The following is a 25,635-nucleotide window of genomic DNA, read 5'->3' as shown; positions in this document are numbered from 1 at the left end:
ACAAAAATTTCATTAAAGACTCTCATTTGAGTAGCTCTAAAAATTATTTTGCAGGAAATTATCAAAGCAGAAAAGACGTACAACTTATGAATTTGTAGACCGTTGATCCACCAATCAAAAAAAGCCCGATGCTACATGGGTAACAAAAATCTCAGATCGGTAGATATTTTATTTTAATTAGAACATATTCTTGCACAATTGTTTACTATTGTCTATTCTGATTTATAATTATGTAAATATTAATAGGCTACCTGTCTATATAAATCTGTTTCTTTAAGAAATATTAAATATATTCAAAGTAGTATAAATGAAAAAAAATGAGCAAAATAAAACTGGCTATTTTAAGGTATATCGCGAACTTTAGTCTAACGATCTAAGAGTCTAACCATCTGTGACTGTGAGTGAATTAAACGAACTTATCAGAAATCTTAGTCGAGAATGTAGGTAGAAAGAAATATTTATATACGAATACATTTATATGAATGTGGAATGTGTGTGTAAAAATTAAATATGGATATGTGATAAATATTTTTTGAATGTTTTTTAAAAAATTAACTTTCAACTAAAATATTAAAATTCCCAAACGTGAGATTTTTTTTTATAAAACAAGCAAAACAGTTTTGACTATCAAAATTATTCCATTAGATTATGGAAGAAGAAGGACACAATTTTAACCTTCTTAATCCTTTTTAAGGAAAGCCAAACTCACTGAAATATAGAGATACTGGAACGCTCACTGCCTATAGCGCCCTACGAGTGGTAAGCGAGGACGGTGCAGCATGATTCGGGCGGGTATACATGTTTCTTTCTAACTCTTCTGCTCATGCGCATTGATAAAGAAAGCATGTGACATACATACATACGAGAAAGACATGTATACCCGTCATTTCCTTTCTCTGTCTCCTCGCTCCTAGCGAGCTAGAGAGCGTTCCAGTATCTCTATATTTCAGTGGCCAAACTACAGAAAAATTTATCTTGCAGATATTATTTTAATAAATAAAAGTATACCATTCTATAAAATGTGGTGAAATACTTTATAAGTTTATTTCTAATGTAATTATACCTTAAGTTTCTTTGAAGTTTATTCCATTTTTACTAAAAATCACTTGACTTGTCATATTTACTGATTTTTAAATCAATAATATAAAAGACGGTACTGATTAATGCTCCCAGAATTGTCAGTGGGCCACCAGTCTATTACAGTATTTATTGAAGTATGCTAAAAATATACAACAGATGACACCAGTATGCACCAGTTTGTGTAATTGTAATCAGCTCAATCTGAAGACAGACAAGACAGCTGGTTGTATGCTGGAGTCTGAGTTAAAGAGGAAATGAAATGGTTTTTGTTAGCTGAGATTTAAATATATTTAACTAAACATTTATATAACATATTTAAATGTGTTGTGTAAACACTTTGAACAATGTGTGTATCTTTTAAAATTATAACTTTTGAAACTGATGGATAAATTAGAAAATAAATAATGACAATATTATTATTATACAGAACGGAAGAACAATGATCTACTTTCACTTTAAATAGATAATACTTTTATTTATATTAATTATTATGGGTGAGATAGAAAATTTAGATACATTGGATAACGAAACATCCAGATTTGCTGATTATTTTGTGATATGTGGATTGGATTTACATTCTGGATTAGAGTTAGACCGTCTAGCAGGTTGGTTTTCACATGCTATTTATTTTCATCAATCCTTTCTACGTTTTAGTCAGTGCTGTAAAAGATTTATAGATACAGAATTTCAGTTACTTCTAAAAATATTGAATAATAATTTGAAAAGCACTTAGATATTATCAAAATTCGAAATATCGTGTACTAATTAAAACTGTTGTCATTAATAATTACAGTAAAGCTATTCGTACAAAGCGGGTATCCTGCGTGTATGTAATATCATCTGATTTTTGAGCTTTCTACATATATTATTATTATTTTATCAATGGAAGTTTAAATTTTTATGTCAATAAATAAATAATTAAATTATTCTATTCTCAATGAAAAAAAATGTCGATTTTTTTTTTGTATACAATCTGTAACATAATCAAATGTTAGTAGATTTATTGGGTTTAACTTATAGGCTCCCCAATTTATAAAACCAGTTAAATGAGTAACATTACTTAAGGTCTCAAACTCTAATAAATAATTTGTTATAGGTGATAGTCTTCAAAGTTCACCGTTGGAACGAGCATATAAAACTAAAGTGCTAGGACATTATCCAGAAAATGTAACATGGAATCCATTTGATCCACAAGCAATAGGTTTATTATGCTTGCCAGCAGGTCTTCGATTTCGTACTCAAAAACATTCAATTATAAATACACCACATTTTCACAGTTTTGTGATAACACGTGAAGATGGTTGCCGTTATTATGGACATAGTTTGGTATTTTACGAGGAGGTTACTAATCGTGATATATGCAATGCCATGCATACTTTACAGGTAAATGCCATAATTTTGACTTGGTATAAAAAAAATTACTTCTAGATAGACTCTCGAGTATTACGTAACATTTATACTCGAGTATTACGTAATAGATGAGCTTTTAAATTAAGCGTTATTGGTATGTTACGTTGAAGGGGAAGGATTCCAATACATTTTTACGTTGTCTTATAAACATTAATAAAATTCATAATTAAAGTTTTTGACACTTTTCGATTAATAATTATTGTTTTCGAATATTCGTAGCTATAAAAATTAACAAGTTTTTTAAAATTATATTCTAAATTTTATAGACTTTACAATGGATGCTATCAGACATTATTTAATTAATTTCTACATTATTTTTAAATTTCTTTAATAGCTGAGATTACCGGTCTGGACCTGACATTGTAGCACGACCATTGCAGAAAGTGTCACAGTGGGAATGAGAAAGAAATGATGTCTCATTTTCTCTCTCACTGTCCAACTCTTTCAATGAGGAGATGGACTCACTTGAGCCAGCTTTTGACGACTTCTCCGACCTTAAGTCCGTTGACGTCAAAGCACTCCTGCTGTTCTTAAACAGCTCGAAATGTTTCATGGAGTATTGGCCCGGCATGGGCCTACCATTTTTCGGTATCAAAACGGACCCTTTGTTCCAAGTGTGTCCTATCCCACGACAACCACTCTAACCTAACCTGACAAACATTATTGGTAAGAGAGTAACGCTCGCAAAATTTCAGTACACTACAATACCCTTTTGTTTTATTATTGAGTTACGAAATTTTGTTTCTGTGAAAAATATTAACATTTTAATTGATTAAAATTAAAAAAGGTCACCGATTATTGATGAATTTCAATCTCTCTGGACTTCTGGAGTATGTCCCCTATGATTGAAGATGTTACAAACTTTAGATTAAACTTGTAATATCGTTAGAATTTAAGATTTAATTTTTTTTTTCAGGCAATGCATATAACAGAATTATCAAGTAATCAACCAAATAACCCACCACGAATGCGTACACCAAAAGAAAATCAATCTAGATCTCTTCCTCGTCATTTTAAATTGGCTGTACATAACAGTGCTGGTGCACTTAGTTATTATGATATTACCAAAGATAAATTATATGTCACGAAGAGTATTGCACTTGTTTCGCAGTCCTCATATACACATGCAGCTCAAATGTTCTTAGTTAATTTATATAAGTAAGTTGTTCATTTATGTATTTTAAATTATAAAAACTGTCTTAAAGTTCCACCACCCTTAAAATATCTCACAATAGGGGATATAATACTGATGTCGAATTGACCATATTACCCATAAAAATATAAAAAATATTATTATTCTATTAATATGAGTGGCGACTAGATCAAAGACTCATTATGGCTATTTTTGTTGTAGGTGTTTACCACGTCGCCCAACGTCAAATTTAAGTTTAGAAAGTTATGTTTATAATTTATTGTATGAAGTAAGTTTACCACAAGAAGGACGTAGCGTTCGTATATATTTACCACCAACGGAGCCATCATTACCTCCTCAACCATTTATATTACAACGTCCAGCACCGCCTGTTGAATTACCCTCATTAGATTTTACACTGCGAATGGTATTCGTATGGTTAGGTGTGGATGCTGTAGTACATTTGTTTACATGTTTACTTTTGGAACATCAAATACTCTTACGTTCAAATGGTAAGAAAGTTTTTCGATTAATGTCTAAAAATTGAAATCAATTTCATGAATACCACTTAGACTAGAAAAATCTTTTAATTTCTATGCTCTTTTATTTATTTATTGATTCTTTTTAATTTTGGGAACTTTGCGATTAGGTTCGTAAATATTAAGTTCTTATTATAAATATTATATCTTATTCTTATTGATTAACTAGATTGTAGGTGAACTTCGTTTCACCTACAATTTATTATTAACTATTGATTAGCGAATTCATTCATTAATAGTTATACTATGCTTAGCCCGCCTATTAAATCCGTTAAACCCACCTACACGCCCACCCCCTGCTTAGCCCGCCCACTCAACACAAATTTTATTACTCTCTTAGACAGGCCTTCGTCCTGACTGAAGCCTTGAATACACACATATATATATATATATATATATATATATATATATATATATATATATATATATATATATATATATATATGTAGATTATAGTATGTATACTCTCGAATACTCAACTTTCTTAGGTGACAAAAGTATATATATTTCATGTTAAACATACATTTTATTTTCAGATTGTCAAAAGTTAATGATTGTAGCTGAATGTATGACGTCTTTATTGTTCCCCTTTATATGGCCACATGTGTACGTGCCAATCTTGCCAATTTCCATGCATCATTTTTTGGATGCTCCAGTTCCTTTTCTTATGGGTGAGTTTTCAAATTAAAAAAATTAAATATTTTTTCTGTACTGTCAAAAAAAATCGGCAATTATTATTTAATTAATTGAAAATTAAGATGATTTAAAATAGAAATATGAATAATTTTTGTTTGTTTTATATTAGGTCTGTATTCGGGATCTGAAAATAATTTTAAAGTAGCATCGGAAGCAACTCTCTGTTATGTTGATATTGATAAGCCTAGTGTACAATTACCTGAAGAATTACCTGAGTTCCCACATTTACAATCATTTATTGCTGAATTGACATCAGCATTAGATAAAAATGGTATATCGATAAGTAAAATGGAGAGTGTAACTATAACAAAAAGTCAACAGCAACATGACAATATAATGTCAACAAGTTGTACATTACCGAGTGGTTATCATCATCACGCACGGCGTAAACATTCATTACACGATGTACTTGAACGTGAACGTCCTCCATCACCACCTGGCTCAGCACGTAACGAAGCATTACAACGTATTGCAGATATTGTACGACGTACAGGTGTTGCATTAGATAAAACGGATAATGCACATCCGGTCGACCAATATGCGGATGATCTAAAATTTAATAATATTATTCGTGAGATATTTTTAAATCGTTTCGTACATATTTTTCAATCGTACGAACATTTTGTGATATTACCAAATCAGGATAAACAAGACTGGCTAAATAATCGTGATACAATGCAAAATTTTGACAAAGCCTCATTTTTGTCTGATCAACCAGAACAACATCGTCCATTCTTATCAAGTTTTTTAGAAAGTCAAATGTTTGCAACATTAATTGATAATAAGATTATGTCATCGTGGGGTGATTACTTTATAAATTTAATTATATTCGATCATCGTATTAAATTGTTACGCCAACGTCATGGTGGTGAAACACTAGTTAGATCGTTAACTTACGAACCATGCACTTTAGCACGTGAAACACAACGATTAGTAGAACGACGATTAGCTAATCCAGATATGGATTGTCCACAGCCACGTGAAGTTATACGCAGTCGTACAAAATGTTATCGTACATTTCCATTACTTGATGCTGATTCTTTGAAACCACCAGATCGTAAACGAGAACAACGTTTTCGATCCACTTTGGCTACGATACCACCACCGGCTAATTATCGCCCAGTCGCCTTGTTAGTGCCAGCAATGCAAGAAAAGCTACAAGCAAAACAAAATGAATTAAGCCCAGCTTTAATTGCACAAGCAAATTGGACTTTTGTTGGAAAATTGTTAAAGGTTAGATTACTACATTAGAATTTTCCATTAAGAGTGTCCGAACTGTAAACTTAATTTAAACAAGTTCTATATGAGAAATATATTACAAATTTTTTTCTTTCTGAAAGAGTATATTATTCCATTTTGTGTGACCACAGTCAAATGAAAATCGATTTTCATTGGTTCATATCGACAATATGACTCGATTAAACTAACTGGTTTAGTAAATAAACTGACAATTCGTAAACGTTATGCTATTCAAACGTGAGATCTGATCGAATATTCTTAAAAGTAAGTACAAACAAAGCTGCTATCGATAATATCGAACTCGATATCATCGTAGTGATCGATTCACCGACGAATTGTATTTTTCGCATTGGCACTGCACAGGAAAGCTGCGGTTTCCACCTGGCTGTTATTTTATATCACACAAAATGGAATGAAATGCTCTTTCATCATGTATTAAATTTAGTCAAAATATTGATACTAATGATCTAAAACGAAAAAAATGATATGCGAAAAGTAAAAAATAAATAATTATCCGGTTAATAAAAAGATGTTTTAATTAATAAATATTTAATTTTTTAATATTTTATTAAATTAAAACTCAGAGAATAAAATTTAGAATTATATTATTATTAAATAATCTTCACCGAATAGCCAACTAGTTTATTTAACTTTTTCTGAGATAATTTCTGTAAATTTTTTCAATAGGATTGTAAAAGTAAAACAAAAAGAATGTTAGTCGCGGCATTGGGAGCAGAAGCAGCAGCACTTGGTCATGGTTGTGATGCAGCAAGCGCGGTCGAAGAAAGCACACTAGTCTCTTCATTATGTGATCTATTGGAACGAGTTTGGGCACATAGTTTGATACATCGTAAGGGGAAAAGTGCTTTATGGACACATTTGCTGTTATATCAAGAGCAAAGGCAGAATACATTACCTAGCGGAGGTAATGAACACAATAGTTTAACGCCTGGTAATTAAAATAATGCTTTTATGAATGGTATATCCATTAAAAATTTACTTTTAACTATTAAATTTTTTACTATATTTAATGCTGCAGCCCGCGCTTGGAAAAAGTCACAAGAAAGTATGTGCGATAAATTGTTTTAGTTAAACACGTTAAGTGTAAATTTTAAGCGCCTTTTAACGATTATTTGCAGACACTTAACGTGTTTATTATTACGGTGATTTATTCAAATTAATGTTGATTTATATTTTCTTAGATGTTACTGATGAAGAAAATACACCACCATCTCCAAATCGTATTCTTAAGAATGAACAATTACCAAACTTGCCCGATTCATTGTTATTTGATATGAGGTGAGTTATTTGAAGAATTTTTTTTATTTGACGGCCTCACAGACTTTATTAAATATTTCTTGAGAAAAAATGGCACATTGACACTTTAAGGTTCGCCTTCCCTGTCATACGTCAATACCTTGTTAAATTTTTGTTTAAATAGTTTTTTTTATTTATTTTCTAGAAACATTCAAGCAATGTCCGATGTAAAAACACATATTGGTATGGCCCGCGCATGGATACGCTTGGCATTAGAGAAAAAACAGCTATCACGGCATTTACGAACTCTATTATCTGATAGTCATATTCTGAGATCATTATATAAACGTTCAGCGTTTTTACGCAGTGAAGATGAACGGGAACAATTTCTGTATCATTTGTTATCACTGAATGCAGTTGACTATTTTTGTTTTACTAGCACTTATCCAACAACAAGTAAGTGGCGATTATTTTTAATATTTTTAAGTTATTTTTTAATTATTTTTTAATTATTTTTTTATTTATTTAGTTCTTCCATATCGTGTCATTATATTTCCATCAAGAAAATCTGGCTCGAATACTGTTTCAGCAAATGTTTGGGTTGTTTTATCGGGATCATTAGCGGAAACTAAACAAGTATTTGTACCACGACAATCATTGGACTTTGTCATTCACGTAAGAATTTTATTTAAAATTTATATAAATAAACTTCAATAAATGAAGAAAAGTTTTGTACAAAAACTTGGTGAGCTAAGGTGGAAAATCTTCAGAAGTATATTAAAATATTATGTTATTGTTAAATTTTCCCACCTTCTTTCCTTTAGGCAGTAAGATTACTGGACTATCAGTTCAATATCCAGAATAATGTATTCGATTTTATATTTTCAGCATAAAAATTTGGGTGTTTTAACAACAATGCGTATAGGGCATGATAATTCAGGTCTGTGGACAAAATGGATGGTTGAACACGTTGTAGTTCGAAATGAAGTTACCGGCCATACCTACAAGTAATTATTTTTCGTTATCCAATTCTTGTAATGTAAATACAAAATTTGAATTTACTAATTGATTACTATTTTAGATTTCCGTGTGGTCGTTGGTTAGGTCGTGGGATCGATGATGGCTCAACAGAACGTTTACTAGTAGCAAGTTTAGTGCCGCGTCATGTTGATAGCGATGAATTGGTACAAAGTTGTAAAACACCACCACGATGTCGTTCTCCAAGTGTAACACGACCAGAGCTACGACCATCAGAAATACAACATTTAATTGGTGATTGTGTAAATCGTATTGTAAAATGGCATTATAGAAAAAGATCTGATAAAAATTCATCGTTAACCGCATTACTATGTGGAGAAGGTGGTCTTGTTCATTGTTTGGAGCAAGCATTTTTATGCGGTTTTAGATCGTCAAGATTATTTGGACGGAACTTGTATTTGTGGGATTATTTTGGTAAGTTAAGAGAGCATTTTCTCATACGTTTTTAAATCGATGGTTTAACGGTGACGTAGTATGTTTTCACCCATAAACAAAACAGAAATCAGTAATGGCGATTGTCGATGGGTTCTTTTATAATGTTTATTTTACAGTAAAACAGTTTGTTAGTCTCAGAAAATTTTTAAAATTCTCTAAGGGGTATTTTGAATTCAAAAACAAATCATTCTATAAGAGGGATATTCAAATTAGAGAACCATTTGAAATGATTGAATCCATCTTAAAGGCGGATTTTTTTATGAAATCTTCTTTAGATAACAATAAATATTTTAGTAGCTATATATCCACACCGACAAAAACGATTTAATATTAGAGATGTGTTTCATTTTGAGCTAAGTGTATGAAACATGCTAGTTCTAGAGTCAAAACTATTAATTATGCTTATGTTTTTCTTTGCAGTTCGTGTTAAAGAACATTTTGAAGTGAGCTTAAATGAAGAATCAAGTGTAAACAATACTGATTATTTAAAAGCACCAGATCGAGCAACTAGACGTCAATCGGCTGTCACAAATCATGAACAAATTGCTGTGTGGCGTTGTTATTCACATTTAATGGATGAAATACAAAATGTATCTCAATCATTAGGAAAAGATGGCAAATTTCAATTGTTTATTTGTCTTGGTGTCAGGTAAATCATAATTTTTTTTTATTCGATCAAATTTCATAATATTAAGGACGGTTATGTGCACCGTATTTTCCTATGTACGTTCATGGTATATTTGTCGAAGTTATTTTTGAGAAATATCTATTTATATTGTCCGTTTAGTCTGATATATATTACCGTACCGAATTTATGAGACTTATTCTAAAGGTACATTTTACTCCAGCTCCAGCAGGAACAGTCTAGCTGGCTAGAGTTTTATTTGTGCTAACAAAATATTAAAATACATTTTTTTTTATATTGCATGTAATACCAATACATTTTTATATTGAGTCATAGTAAGAGTAACATTGCTTGTCTTGTACTTGGACCTTAAAACTTCTATTAACTCTTAAGAGGAAGTGTTTTAAAACTTGAGAGTGTTAAAAGTAAGTAAGTAATTTATAATTTTATGATTGCAGAGAACATTTACTACATCGGATGCTAGTACCAATGTCCAGTACACGTGCTACAATTGAAATGTACGAAGAGCAATCATTTTTACGTAATCGTGGCCTACTTACATTCTTACGACAAATATTAGAACCATTAGATGAATTAGATGTCGTATTAGAAAATTCAGTTACCCAGGGTATTTCATCTCAAGTTTAAGTCAATTCATTTGTTTTCATGAGTACATGGCCAGAAATTATTGTTTTTTTTATCTGCATTACAATTAATTTTTTAGTCAGGTAAACCAATTTTTAATTGGAACAATAATATTATAATGGTCTATTTTATATTCTTGACAGTTTGATGATAACATCATTACAGTAGGTTCAGGCACTATTTTAACATCCTTTATATAATATACGACAGGTATATTAAATTTGATTTAAAGTTTGTAACGCTTATAAATATTGATGGTAGAAACAAAACACCTATAAATTAGTACGTTTCAGTTTGTCCATTAAAATGATATTGAAGAACCTATACTTAAAAAGTGAAATAGTATCCGTGAACGATCAATGTCAAAATCTTTGCAGGTCGTAAAAGACCCAAAAAAAATTTTTAATATAAAAATGTTGTTTTTGAAATGAAAGCAATATTTTTAAAGTTTTGAAATGCTTGATATAAAAAATAATCGTTTGTGCGCCATGCCATGTAATCATTTGAAAAATATATATAAAAAGTACATCATTGTCATCCATCCATTGATGTGTTTATAATTTCAGTGTAGCTAAATTATATATCGGAATATTGTTATGGTTTACATATATATTATTATAGGCGAAATGCTTCAAGATCGGAAGCGATAGTTTGGTCTTGGCATAAACTAAAGTCAGTCGTTAAAAACTAAATATTATTGAACTTATAGTTGGAAGCATAATAGACTGGTGATTTGAACAAATGATGGAATGGTAGAATTCAGACTCCCATTTTGAATAATTAAAATAGAAAATAGTCCTTATTGCGAAATTTTTATGCTGATAGATGTTACATAATGTAGGGGAGGTTTAAAATAGCTCATGTTCGTAACTGGCTACGAATTTTCAAAAGGGCCGATAGTTGTCTACCATTCATTCTTTCTATTAAAATCGTTCAGTCATAACTGATTCTTCAAATAATAAAAACAAATACCCAAATATATTTATAAAGTGTATGTGTTTGTTAAAATATTTTATTATTTTTAAACAAATTTTTAGCTTTAACCAATAAAAACAAAGTTTCATTTCAATAATATATAACAAATTATATTAGGTCTGTTCCTAAATACAAACCGCCAAGCTGCCCATCACGGTTTGTTTTTGACTATTATGTTAAATACAATTGTTGGTGTTAAAGATTTAATAATAGTTTCGTTATAGAATAGCGGTCACTCAACAGTTGAGTGGTTCCATCGACCAATTTCCTAGATTTTCTTTACCTATATCTAAAGCTAGCTACTAGTAAACATCATGAACGTAGCTTTTAGAACTTAGAACCATAGAAAACGTAAAATAACTAAGGAAATTAAAAAGATTTGTAGAATACGGATTTGTAGGCTTTGTTTATTTGAATTAACCTTTAAATTGAGATTGATTCAATTCAAGACCAGCAATTAGTGAAGAAAATGGGTAGTTTGCACAGTTTGCTAACCTAAAACTGAAAAAAATTTCAATTTAAAGATCGATTCAGTTTTTTTTGTCACCATTGTATCCGAGAACGTGGGTTTTTTGAGTATACATTTTATGACGATTCACTTTAGTTTGCGATTATTTGACCATTTCGCTTATGTGGTTTCGTCTATTATTGTAGATTGATGATAATAATAAACTCCTCCATTCGTCACACTTGTTATGTAATTACAAAAAAACAAAATCTATATATTTTATGTATAATAAATTATTAATTTTATGTTTAATAAACAATCACCAATGAATGATACTTTCACACGGCATGCAGATTCGGTAGAGACTTTATTTACACATTTTGTATGTTCGAATTTCAAAAATTGAAGCGACATTACTGAATTATTCACCATACTTGATATCGATAAAAAAATAATATATTTTGTAATTGAAATTATTTAAAAGTGATATGACTCCACCGCTTGCTACTATTCTTTCGAAATCTCCATTTATACATCATTTTTCTTAATTTTACTAAATATATGCAGTGATAGAATAAATACCTATTTAAAATTTGATAGCAAGTGATATAAAACATATAACAAGTGGTATATCGAAAATTATGGAAACCTGATACGTGGAAAAAAGTCTGTCTAAAACTGTCTAGTCAAAAACATTTAGGATCAGTTATTTGTGTTTATTCTGAAATATCGAATTGAGATTTTTTCATATACTACGAAAAGGCGTTATATTTTATATACATTTACCATTCTGTATACAAAATTGGTTTTAAATTTTGGTACCCCTCCTCCCTTCACAATGGCATCACCCAAATGTTTATGTCTCAGCGGCCTAAACCGAAATCAAGTATTGATAATTAAATAATATAATGTGTATAAATAAATTCCAATGGCAGTTTCACTACTCTTTTAATTTATATTTAAAAAGCGTTTTAAAATTTGCATTTTTAGATAATTCTATCTTCATTTCGAGCTATTTTAATAAACTGATATCATAAAGAATTCGATAAAAACCTTATAAAAAGTGGTTTCATTAATGTTGTTTCTGATGTTCCGGTTCTTGCCATTCTAATAAATATCTACGAGAGACGAATACACACAGTCACAAATATAAAGAGTCATATTGGAAAACTGTTAATTTCTAGTTCTAATAATAAAGAAAATGTTTAAATTTACAAGAAATACAACTCAATAAAAATTCTGCAGACTTACGAAAACACGTTTCGGTTGTCGGTAAGAGTTTCAACACTCCTGTTTATGAGATACTACGGGTGGGCTAAGCCGAGAAAATCTTTTTCTAATGTTTGAAAGCATAATGGCGACCGTTGAATATGAAGATAAATAATCTACTTTGTTTCTTGAAAAATACTAATTCAATAAAATAAGTTTAGAAACGTATTTTTACTAAAGTACTGGTAAATATTTTTCAAACTAATAAAAAAGAAGCAGCTTTTAATTCTGTGAGTAAATGCTGAACGCACAAAACAATGAATAGTTATAAAATTTATTTTTTAAGATTTTTGTATCTCTATTAATTAAAATTTAAGTTCTTTTATCTTTAATTATAATTATATTTTGTCAAATCTTAATGACGTGTGATCGATCAAGAATAGTATTAAATGTTTATTAGGAATTGGTAGAATATTGATTCATTATAATTCCTTCAATAATATTGTAGTCATCATAGTTTCGAGCCGATATTTTAGAAATTTACTTTCGATATTATTTTACAAGCGTTTTCAACTGTATAAATTATTTCAATTTTAAGCAAATTTACATGTTTTTTTTGTAACATGTGATCAAATTTATTCTACAATGGATATTCGAATCTCAGTCAAACTTAAATAAATAAACTCAGATTATTAAATTAAGGCTCACGGCCCATTATTATTAAGCATAAAAGTGATTTATACAGTTTAATTTGCATGTAACTTCGTAACGCGTATTTAATAATAGTTATATTATATATGTTACGGTAAACAATGAAAATTTGAGGGATAGTAATTATTTATTTCATAAAATATCAAAAAATTACCAAAAAACATTTCAGTTTTCGAGAAAATTTGAACTCAAATTCTCGATTTCTTTAAATTAATTAGGTACTTTTACCGTGACATATACACTTGATGTAATAATATGTTGATACGAATATTTATATTTAAAAATTGTCTTAAAATCAAAATGTCTTATATTCAGAATCAGTTAATTTGTACAACTTTAAAATTAGAAAAAAATTTACAGAATATTAATACAGTTCGATTAAGAGTGAGTTTATCTATTTTTTGCAAATTGCATGTATTCGTTTCTTTTCACAAGCTACTAGAAATATTTCAATTTGTACCATGTCAGTAAGAATAACCATGCGAATTTATTTCTGGCTCGAATCTAAACGAATGGAAATTGAAACGTGTATACTGTATATACGTTATGGTCTGATTAAAACATGTATATGCGTTATGGTTACCGTTAAATAATTTATTTGTGTATGAACTAAGAATATTATCTTCATCGGCAGATATTTTCTCGCTACTTTTCATACATTTTACCTTGCTATTTTTGAACAAAAAATAAATATATTGAGTTTATCAAAAAAAATTTCGAAACAAAGTTTTTAGAAAGACAAATTATTTTAGTATTTGAACATTTTTTCTATCTGTTAAATGCCGATTGCAAAAAATGTTTTCTTTATCGGAGATCGCAACTATTAGAATTTATTCCCTTCGTAAAAATTTATAAAATGAGCCTTTTAAATTACATTTGAAATTAGTTTATTTTTTTTTAAATCGTATCAACATATTGACATCACGTGGTATATTAAATGATAAATTTTTGAAAGATTGAGATTATATTCATAAAATTTTGTGATTAGAGAACCAAAACTTTTATTTTTTTAAGTATTTACTGATTTTAGTTATTATTTTTTTGAGTACCTAATACAATTTTTAGGTACGTAATTAGGAGCATAATTTTCGATGAAATTTGATAAAAATAATTTTAAATTTCTTAAAACGATTTTAAAAGATGTCTTTATCAATTATACAAAATAAATTTAGATTTTAAAAATAAAAATTGTCAACTCCTGGTTACGACCTTTGCTTTATTTGTATATAATACAGTAATTATATTTCCTAATAAAAATGCATTTATTTTTGTATATAAAAAGTCTCATTTATTCTTCATTCTTGATTTCAAAATATAGGATCAATTAAAAAAAAATCTAGTCTTTGAATTTGAAATCAAAATTTTTGAAAATTGGTTAATCTAATTATAGAAAGTAAGTAACAATATATGCGAAAATTTCGATCATTTAAATTTTAAAAAATAATACCGAAAAATATATGAAAGTCACAAAAATATTTTTGTTAATAAAAAAAATATATATGTTTAAAAAAATATATAGAATTGTAATATTTTCAAAAATCATAATAAAATATTAAAGACCTTTTTCATGTAGTATCATTTGAAATTTTATTTCAGATAATTTCAGGCGAAATATTTTCAGTAGCTGTTACGTTTTATGGGATATGAATAAATTACGTTTTATGGGATAAGAATAAGTGATGGAGACTCCCACAGGAAAATATTACGGAAAAAAAGGGGAAAGGTATCTTTGTTGTAAACCAAACTTACCAATCTACAAAAAATTTGTTTTCGATAGTACATAGAATTTTATAATGTAATTATGTAGCCAATTATATTAACAAGCTGAGTTAATATATGTCTAATTCTATCTGGCTAACTATATTTAAATTCCTACACAAACTACCGAAATCGAGTTTTTGTGCATAAATTTTTTGCAGTGCGTTTGTTTTGTAACAGTGATACATTTTTCAACAATTCCTTAGATCAATTTCGTATTATGTAAATACGTATTTCGACTACCATGTAGTCATCATAAGTATGAATTACCTGATCATAATTACTATTATAGATCTGCACGTGCAAACTACCGAAATACGTATTACGGTCCAATTAGGGTAATTGTAAACGGAATATAAATTAAGGCGAGTACTTGTCAATTTAAAAAATTTATTACAAGTAGAAATAGTAATAAATTTTATATTGTTAATACCAATTTTAAAACTATAATTGAACAATTGTTGTTCAAAAATTGACTTGCGTATTTTCATCCTTCAAAGTATTAAAAATAATGATTTTTTTCTAGTCTTATTTTTAAAAATAATTTGAAAATTATTAATGAAAACAATTTTTATTGATAGTAACCCTAGTTTAATTAACTGTGTAATACACATTAGTTATACCTAGTTAAGTATTTTTTTTAGAATATCCACGTATTCGAACATCGTTAAAACAATTTTTTGTTGTTTCGTCATTATTAGTGGGTGGGTGGTATATATTTTAAGTACTTGTGCGGTCACAGATAACGTAAAACATGTGGTACTCTGACGACAACTGTGTCGTGTATTCGAATCTATATATACCAAGTACAAAATGTGCGCTCATGAATTATGGTTCAGTGAATCGAGATTTATATTAATAGTGATAGAGCTAATTAGACATATAACTGGGTAACCATCTGACAGTAGGAAAATTTAACTGTCAGGTTGTGGTCAAGTGTCAAATGTGTTTACTATGAGCTGAATAATTATTTATTTTTAAAATTATATAATAGTGTAATTATATACAATCAAAATTAATTAGAGGAGCAATGTGACTGAAGATTATAATTGTTTTTTATCAACAGTATGACATAGTAAGTGTCTCAAGTTTATTCAACAAGTTCAATGTTGTAAATTATTCATGTTTTAACTGTAGTGTCTATTATATTTTGTAAACAATAATTTGTTATATATTTTTCCATTCAAATTATTTGAATTTTTTTTGCATACAATTCGATTTTTTTAACAGAAAAAAGTTTTTCACATGTTTAAAAATATTGCTTTTTTAAAATTACTTATCAATTTTGTGGAAAAACTTAAGTAATGAAACGCAAGATTTCAATACTTTCTTGCGACTTGAATAAAATAAAGTTTAATTTGTATTTTTAGTTATAAAAAAGTGGTAAATTTTTACTTAAAATTAGGTGTGCTTTGGAGCCTTTTATTGTTGAAAAGAAAATTTTAACTAATTTCGAATTAGTTGACTTGTTTAAATATCAAATGCAAATGAGATTGTGCTCTTGCTTTGATTTAGGAGTTAATGCTTAGTGTAAAAAATAAATTCCCAATGGCTTTTTTTGGGGTAGCCAAAATAACTTTCCGTAGAGAAAATTGGAAACAAAGTGGATATCAAGTTTCTATAAAAAACAAAAGAAGCGGCTACTTAGGTTTGCGGTTCTTATTTCGTAACGTCGCTTAGTTGCTAAGCAAGCTCAAAAAAAAGTTTGAACTGTGCTTCCCAGATTAAATGGGAAAAGTTTTCGATTATTTCTCTATGTGGTAAAAAAATATTGCCAAATTAGCGCTGGACCATTAAACTATGATGATTCAAGATTGACTAGAGTATATTTTTATTATGAAATCAAATTTTTACATTTGTTTCAAACTTTTGTGTACTTTATATAAGTCAAAGCCTCTCATACAGATACTTTTAATAACTTTTGCCATCTCAACGAAATATACCACATAACACATGAGAGCAAGTTTGTGCACTTCAAAGAATGAACGCTAATGACTTATTTTCATTTGAATAAATAGAATAAAATGAAACGAAAAAATTAAATTGAAGTCGGGACTCGAATCTGGGTCCTCTTGATATCTGGTTCAGGACGTAACCAATTACGTCACTTCTGTAAGTACTCAATTATATGTATCCTCTTATTATAAGTTCTAACTTGGGCGTAGCTGGTAATGTTTTTGAACCTTTTATGCAAACATTGGACGACTGAATTACATCATATTACTTTCAGGGAATGTATGACAGCTAGTTACTCCTAAACGGTTGAATAGATTGTGAATATTTTGTTTGTTTGAAAGGTAATTTAATGGAGAATGATCTTAGGTATGATTCTTTTTAAATTTTTTAAATGGAAATTTCGGCAAGGTGTTGTTAGTTGCATTCCTTTTTCATTTTTTTTTTCATAACTTCTATTCTGACCCAGCAATCCAGTCAGAAATTATTAGCTTATTATCCATCTCTTTACTTACTGTCTCACTCACTCAAAGTGTTGGAGATTTCTTAAAACTTTGCTCACTCAAAGTATTGAAGATCTTTTAAAAATTTTGCTTGCGTTACCCAACTTCCTTAAAGAATAATTTTGTTCAATTATTGGAATAAAAGTAATAATCTGGGAAAAGGAACGCTTTGCTGAAGTCAAAAATGAATTAGGCTTAAAATTCAAAACTCATATATGAATTTTGAGGTACTTGTACCTAATTAATATTATATTTCTAGTATATTGTTCGAAATATTTGTAAAAAAAGTTTTTGTGGCGAGTTATTTATATTTGTTTATCTAAATGCTTCATTTAATATTCATACACTGTATATTTACTGTAAAATAAGTGCACAGCATATTATTTCTTTACAATAGTAATAAATGTTGTTTATTTACAAAATTGTGGAAAATTATATAACCCGATCATCTTAGTCAAAATAAATGGTGACCCTCGGAATCTAACGGAATAAGCTGAATTTTTGTACAAACTTTTTTTTGATAGTACAAATGTTGCCTCGAAAGTCACATATGTTCATGAGTGTGCGTCGTTAGATATTTAAGGTCAAAGGTCTCGAAAACCAGTTTTTTGTCAATATCCCGTTTTTTTGCCTTCAATCGTACTTATTAACATTTATTATAAAAGTTGTAGAGGATAAAATTTTCTACAAATTTTGTTGGAAACTTTTTTTTGTATGTTGAGCCGTTTCTGAAATAGAGATCGCAGAAGATTGTGCGCCGAGCTTAACGCACTTTAGTGCTTGATCAATATTTATATATATAAGATATTAAATAATTATTTAAGTAGTATTTAATGAATAATTATGGAAAAAAACCGCGTAATAGACTTGGATTCACGATTGACCCTGTCTATTATACGGTTTTTTCACTGGATTATATTTATATTGACCCTACACTAAGGTACGACGTATAAGTGAGAAAATGTGCCTGAAAGGTTTTTTTTTTTATATTTTGGACCGTTTTTGAAATAGAGGGCGCAGAAAATGGAGCGCTGAGCTAAACGTACCTTAGTGCAGGGTCAATTTATAAATGTGTGCTATTAAATAATTATTTAAGTGCTATTTAATGGATAATTAAGTGAAAACCGTATAATATACAGGGTCAATAATGCATCCCAGTCTATTATGCGGTTTTTTCCATAATTATTCATTAAATACTACTTAAATAATTATTTAATACGTAAAGTACGTAAAGCTGAGCGCACAATCTTCTGCGCCCTCTATTTCAGAAACGGTTTAACATACAAAAAAAAAAAGTTTCCAATAAAATTTGTAGAAAATAATTTTACACTAAACTTATCGGATAATATTAAGGGGAACATATAAAAAATTTACGAAATTTCGAGATGGCTGTTTGAAGGATGCTATTTTATTCTAATATATAAAAAAATGCAACGCCTAGTATTCAATACTGTCTATACAGGATATTTTAACAATTAACTCAGTAATTATTTATTTTCACTTGTGTCTAATAATTATGACTTCTTAACATTGACTCACTCGTCAAAAAAGTTTTCACATTTTGTCCTAATTTTCAACTCAAGTATACTAATTGTATGAGAATTAGAAAGCATTTTTTCACATAATATATCTACAATTTTGTAAAAGCTCATTGTACTGTATAATATCGTATAATAGTGGTACAGAATTTCCAACATAAAGCTCTATCCGGGGGAACACCATACAAGTGAGTCAGTGAGTGAAGACAAGTTTACCTTTGACATTTAAACACTGATATAGATGTGATACGATGCGCGTGTAATATAATATTCTAGCAACAATGTTGATGCACACATAATATTGTATATGTACCATAGTACAGTACTTATTTTATAACAATCAGATTCTTTACTAATGACTCATTATACACTGTGTATATAACATTCATTATGTGTGATGAGTCATATAGAAAATGTCTGTATCTGTGGTGAAATACACCGTAGTATTATATTCTAGTATAGAACTAGAACTATAGAATATAGGATACCATATAAAGTTTTATAATACTCTCTAAATATTCTGAAAATGATATTGAAAAATAGCACATTATTATCGTATTATTTACTTTGTAATAGAAAGTTATTACTTTCAACCCAAAAATCGAAATAATAAGTTTTCGAGTTAAATTCAAAAGATATAAGAGCCGGCTTTAGGGAAGCATGCCAGCTGAACTTAACCATTTAATACCTAGTTTGAAATCGAGTTTTTTAATGCGCTTTTCGACACCGTGCTTATATCTATAACGGAAATATTTAAACAGATACAAAAATTTCCTGTCACGTGAAATATCTTTTTGAACAGGAGATATGCAAGGATTGAATAATACTAGGGATTTCAATAAAACTTTATAAATATATTTTTTTATTAACAAAGTTTCCAAAAATCACAAAATATTCCTAGATCTTCGGGCTTTTTATTATTTTATCGTTCAAAGTTGGCTGAAAAAATGATGAATCATATTCGTTGTGTGCGTAGTCATGGTAGGGACAATAAAATCGATGCCAGCGCTTTAAGTGAAAAATTTTGGAGTTAAAGGGGGCTGTTATGACTAATTTGCAATTCTTTACATGTTAATGTAATAGAAATGTCAAATTAAAATTATTGAAAAACACGAATTAATTAAACTTAATGCATTAAAAATTGTGAAAATAAGAAATCAAATTGAACAAATATTATTTTTTAAATGTAAATTATCATAATTATTTATTTAAATTTGTGATACAAGAATATTAAATTTTAAATGTAAGTCTTAAATGCAATCCATACAATTATATTTGCATCCATACAATTCTATAATTAAAGTAGTGTATCGTTACCATGGAAACGAAACTCACGCACGGAGCGAATAGGTTATTCTTTTCAATTTGATATTTTCTATATCAAAACATCTAGAGAGTGTGATAAAAAACTATCTAAAATATTTAGATAATCTTGTAGTTTATAATAATACCATAAAAATATAAGGTTGTCGATGATATAAAAACAAAACTTTAATTTAATTATAAGTTCATTGAAGATCCATCATTTGATAAACAGAGACGACTCTAGTTAGAGTATTGGTGATTTAAGAGCGATATCTATATTATTAAATTTATAAGCATCACTCACATACAATATATTATATATTTTTGTAGTTGCGTGGTATTTAGTTGATGAGAAAGTTATTGATCTTGCTCCATAAAGGTCATATTCACCACGATTTTGTTTTATTTTACTTCTAACATTTATATAATCACACATTTACATGATCTATCGATTCTTACATATTGTTTTATTTGTGTTGAACCTTCAAAATTGATGTTATGGCTTCTTTACGTTTGTTTATACCTTGAAAAGTCTTATTAACACCAACTGTCAACACGCTTTTATTAACTCCGGCTATAACTCACAGACATTGTTTGACAATCTAATGATTGTCTCTACTCCAATGAAAAAAACTAAAAAATATCCAGTATATCCAAAACAAGCAAATTTTTGGCACAAAAGATTCTAAGGCATTCCAACACGGCGTGTTATGGCAGGCTGAGACGACTGAGAAATTCCGTTTTAGTTCGCAGGTCCACAATCCAAAAAGTTACTGTTTACATCACCGTCCGTTGAGACTTTGTATACTGTTCTTTATGTCCTTGCGGTCAGTTGTCTTACATAAAAAAATTGGCGTTAGCGAGGCGTTCTTTTTTACAAGTTTTTGATTACGCCCCCCAATTTGGTTTCCCATGGTTGGTTTCGCTAGCTCCCGTACTGTAATGCATCAGTAAAAGTTTGTAAAAATTAATAATATTATAAACCTATATAATTTTCTTTTAATAGATCAGGAGCTAGAAAGAGTTTCGTTTGCCAAATATAAGGATCGTTAGCTAAGCTGGCATTCTTATTCCAGATACCCCAAATGAAGACGAAATCCATATTGCCGACTGAAATGTTTAATATCTATCTTACACATTATTATTAACAATTACAAATTGGGGCTTTAGAATGAATTAATCTTTAAAACTTTATTAAAGGGTGTTAAACGATTATTTTAGGGTTTTGGTATATTAATATTTTAGCATTGTTTTACAGCTTTGAGTATGGTCTTTTTATAGTTTTTCCAAACATTAAATTGTAAATATTTCGAAATCGACGTACTTTAGGAAAACATCACCCAAAAAACCTAAAGAAGCTTTACTTGATTTACTTGAAATTGACGTTTGACTGTTTTGCACGGGGGCGAAAGGTTTGGCAATCGCCGGAAATATAAATGTTCTCATTCTTTAAGGTTTCAGGAATGAGAATGCAAGCTTTAGCTAACGTTCCTTATATTTCGCCAAACGGAACTTCTTGTAGCGACTGTTCTATGAATCGTTCGATTGTGGTTTGAGTCACACAAAAGTACTCATGTATCCAATTCCAAATGATAATGATAGTAACTTTAATGAAGTAATAAAAATTCAAGTTGTGTTTTTCAAACTTATATTTCTCATCGTTCAATAATTTATGTCGTTTTGAATGTTATACAAGAAAATGGTGTTATTAGTTGACGTTATTGTAGGAAATTAAAATTCATTCAGTATTGTAAAGTTTGTTCATATTTCCATTTTTTCCTATTTTACTTTTTCTACTTGGATATCAAATATCTATGCTAATTATTCTATAAACAAAGTTATAAGAATTGCTTTTGAATAAAGAAATATGAAAGTTGGCTTATGATTTATTTTTTATTGGCCAATAAATAAATATCAACGAATATAAAAAAGTCCTATAATTATTTCCGTCATTTTCATTTTAGTGGCTGATACTATAACTTTTTTCGCATGTTGATAGAACAAATTCAAGACATAAAGTCTGTGGTCTTTCAAACGATTTACGACGCGATGTCAAAGTAGCATAAACAAAGCAATTTCGGGGAATAAATTTCGATTTACAAATGCGTCGGGAAAAACTGTATCGGGAAAACTGTCAGGATCTATTTTGTACAATCATCATATTATTTTTTTTCGGTGTGGTGTGCGCAGAATTTTTGGATTTAGAACTTTAACTGCCAGCTGTGAGTTGTGACCCATTTTTACGCCTCTGTATGTAGCAATATCGGAAATTTTTGATTCTCAGATTTTATTTGAAATATTTTTTATGATTTGCTGAATTCATTTTGACTAGTTTGCGATTGATTTTGACACATAAAATTTTTAAAATATTCAAAAATTTTTCTAAAAAAATTTAATATAAAATAATGAATCTAAAATTAGTTTCTATATAATGAAAGAGGAAAGGTGTCAGTACCGGATTAAACCTGCGTGGATCCTGTACCAAATTCTATCAATAGGTGTGTTTATTTTTGTTTAGTCTTCGTAAATTATTACCTGCCCCTAACTCCTCTCTCCCTCCACGGAGAGGCCCTTTGGCCAAAAACATCTTCTTCTTTCCACTTTTCTTCTATTCGTCCATTTATTATATATATTTTTTATTAGTCTTCGTAAATCTACCCGAGGTCCTCAAATGTACGGGACTTTTATCACTGATAAGACAAGGTAAGACAAGAAATTGTGAGTTTAAAAAAGAATAGGGGATCGGACTAAACTTTTTCACCTAGTGGTGTTTTATTGTGTCGGACCTGCGGGGAGAAGAACGCTCATATATGATGCAAACATATACGTTCAGTTTATACTGCCGTTAAAAATCAAAAAAATGTAAGGTTTGAGTTAAATTCCAAGATCTCTGAAGGATATTTTGTATTTATTATATAAGATGTCCAGAGTTATGGGCTTTAGTCTTCTAGATACTCCATATAAACCATCGCACTATACGCAACAACTGAGGTTTCATCATTATAACAGATGTGGCCGAATTTAAATTTATATGAACAGTTTCCAATATATTTTACGTAATACAGGACATGAATGTCATTGCAACATGTAAAGCTTATATTTATTGTTACATCTCTTACAGTTTTCCTAATAAAAAAAGTCTATATGATGCTACATGATTACGAAACACAATGCTTTTTATATAAATCGTCGAGCATTTGGGGTTCCGTAAAATTATAAATTTGACGTGGATTCATTTTGTTAATGAACAAGTTCATAAACTACATATATTCAACACTTATTGAGAATTTGATTAAAGATATCATTTCTAGTTATTTAAGACTGTATATCATATACGTAATGTTATTATATTGCCATCGCCCTATTTTATTATATGAGAGGGACCTGCGAAAACAAGCGAGACAGGTCAAAAGTACTCCTAGAATATTATACATATAGAACGCCATGGCCCAAATTTTGCGATATGATGAATGAGAGAGAAGACTGCCAGTTAGTTTCTATGTGTCCTTGTCTAATCTATATGCCATTGGCTAGATATTGTTTACATTACACAAAATCTCTATGCATCATATGATTATGACAATGACACATAGGAAGTAACTGCCAGCTTTCTCTCTCATTCATCATGTCGCATCCACTTACAGGCTAGCATATCCGTCGCATTATCTATGTATAATATTCTAATATTCTTTGTACGTAAGTCGCCTTCTTTATTATTGGCCCTATTATATCGCGCTACGAATACTATTGGCCATAAAATGACGCATGTGCAAAACGATTACGGCCCTTCATCGACAGAGAGAGAGAGAGAGAAATATATAGAATATTCCGAACTTTTCGCCCGTACCTCTCTCTCTGGCAATGTAATAAATGAGAACTCTAGGATATTTCGAAATAAATTTCGATTTTTAACCCAATTGGTGGCGGCTTTGCACCAAATTAGCAAAGAGTAACATTCATAATAAGAGTAATCACGACTAGTTAATTCTTACTGATAATGACTACTTGGTAGTCGAAATACGTATTTATAAAATACAAATAACTGATCTAGGAAATTGGTGCAAAAGTCGAAGTTTATTTGCATATCTTAAGTTAAACTGACTGAAGTTTATGCCGTGGCAACAAAGTTTTATGTAAGCCACGGTTCGTCAATTAGATTTAAGTAAGTATCCATTCGAGCGGCAAGGGCTCCCACTTCCTTCTTTTGTTTTAATTCTGACCTCGCACTTTTCTATATTTGTACACGCTAACTATTAAGTGTACACCCAGCTTAATCCCATCAGAATGATTATACTTCTTTTCTTAAATACTTTCCAGCATGCAAGCTCGTACTGTGTGACATTTCATTCCTATGTATTTAATATTATTAACGATGAAGAAATTATACTGGTGATTTTTGCAATATGATTTTAACCGTTAATGCTGTTTTAGCTGTTTTCCAGCGAAAAAATAGCAAACATGCAGACATAAGTACTTTCGCATACACTTAAATAAGGGTTTTTGTAGGAATTATATTAAGGTTGTCTCCCCAATTTGCTATTCGAAAATGAAATAATTTTTCGCAGTGAAATAGTAGATAAAATACAACACTCTTAAGTAGTGTAATATAAACACTCTTTTCCAAAAATTGAAAGTCACTATTAAGTCTCACTTTTACGCGGTTGGTTGATTTCGGTTGTATTTTGAATCGTTTTAGGTTGTAATATCAACTTTCAAAATTTTCTAGGCGAAGTTAAACGGAACCATAAACCTTACATGATATTCCGTGTTTTTAAACATTTATATATTTATTGCAGAATCATAAGTTATCATTTAACATACATAGCCATGAAAATATATTATTATCTGTCTGATAACCATTTGTACAATTTAGTTTCGCTCTTCCCAGAATGATGTCGAATAAGGTTACAAAAAACTAAATATAAAACCACATCCTAACCATGAGTTATTAAAAACACTTCTGTTTTTTAAATGAATGACAACTTTAATTAAAATTTACAACATCAAGATAAAAACAAACCCAACTGACCACCAAAAATAATTAGAAACGCCAAGTCTTAAGGCTTTATAAGTAGTTAAGTCATTTATGTGGTTGAATGCAGAACAGAGATGAAGCCACATGTAAAAAAACCAACTTCA

At 29.5% G+C, this 25,635-nt stretch overlaps 2 protein-coding genes across 6 annotated transcripts in view; both read left to right on the top strand.

The window, feature by feature from the left end:
* The first annotated feature begins 1,535 nt into the window (after nucleotides 1–1,535).
* LOC123299097 (DENN domain-containing protein 5B) lies at nucleotides 1,536–13,197 on the top strand. Of its 3 annotated transcripts, XM_044881319.1 has the most exons (15): nucleotides 1,536–1,685; nucleotides 2,177–2,463; nucleotides 3,407–3,648; nucleotides 3,845–4,134; nucleotides 4,698–4,832; nucleotides 4,967–6,090; nucleotides 6,784–7,048; nucleotides 7,136–7,162; nucleotides 7,299–7,395; nucleotides 7,559–7,809; nucleotides 7,883–8,028; nucleotides 8,242–8,360; nucleotides 8,435–8,805; nucleotides 9,247–9,475; nucleotides 9,910–13,197. In XM_044881319.1, the coding sequence occupies exons 1-15, from the start codon at nucleotides 1,571–1,573 to the stop codon at nucleotides 10,097–10,099; spliced, it is 3,888 nt and encodes a 1,295-aa protein (XP_044737254.1). In that variant the 5' UTR covers nucleotides 1,536–1,570; the 3' UTR covers nucleotides 10,100–13,197. The 3 variants fall into 3 exon arrangements, with proteins under 3 accessions (XP_044737254.1, XP_044737255.1, XP_044737256.1); XM_044881320.1 differs by lacking the exon at nucleotides 7,136–7,162; XM_044881321.1 differs by lacking the exon at nucleotides 7,136–7,162 and having other exon boundaries at nucleotides 6,784–7,021; nucleotides 9,910–13,196.
* Nucleotides 13,198–16,192: 2,995 nt separating this feature from the next.
* The window catches only part of LOC123299098 (protein retinal degeneration B), a 50,580-nt gene continuing 41,137 nt past the window's right edge, over nucleotides 16,193–25,635 (top strand). For all 3 annotated transcript variants that reach the window (XM_044881326.1, XM_044881325.1, XM_044881322.1), the window contains exon 1: nucleotides 16,193–16,272. The gene's annotated coding sequence lies outside the window, so the exon portion shown is untranslated. The remainder of the gene's footprint in view (nucleotides 16,273–25,635) is intronic.

This window comes from Chrysoperla carnea, chromosome 4 (genome assembly GCF_905475395.1).
Source record: "Chrysoperla carnea chromosome 4, inChrCarn1.1, whole genome shotgun sequence".
NCBI lineage: Eukaryota > Metazoa > Arthropoda > Insecta > Neuroptera > Chrysopidae > Chrysoperla > Chrysoperla carnea.
This window is presented reverse-complemented; position numbering and strand designations above follow the sequence as displayed.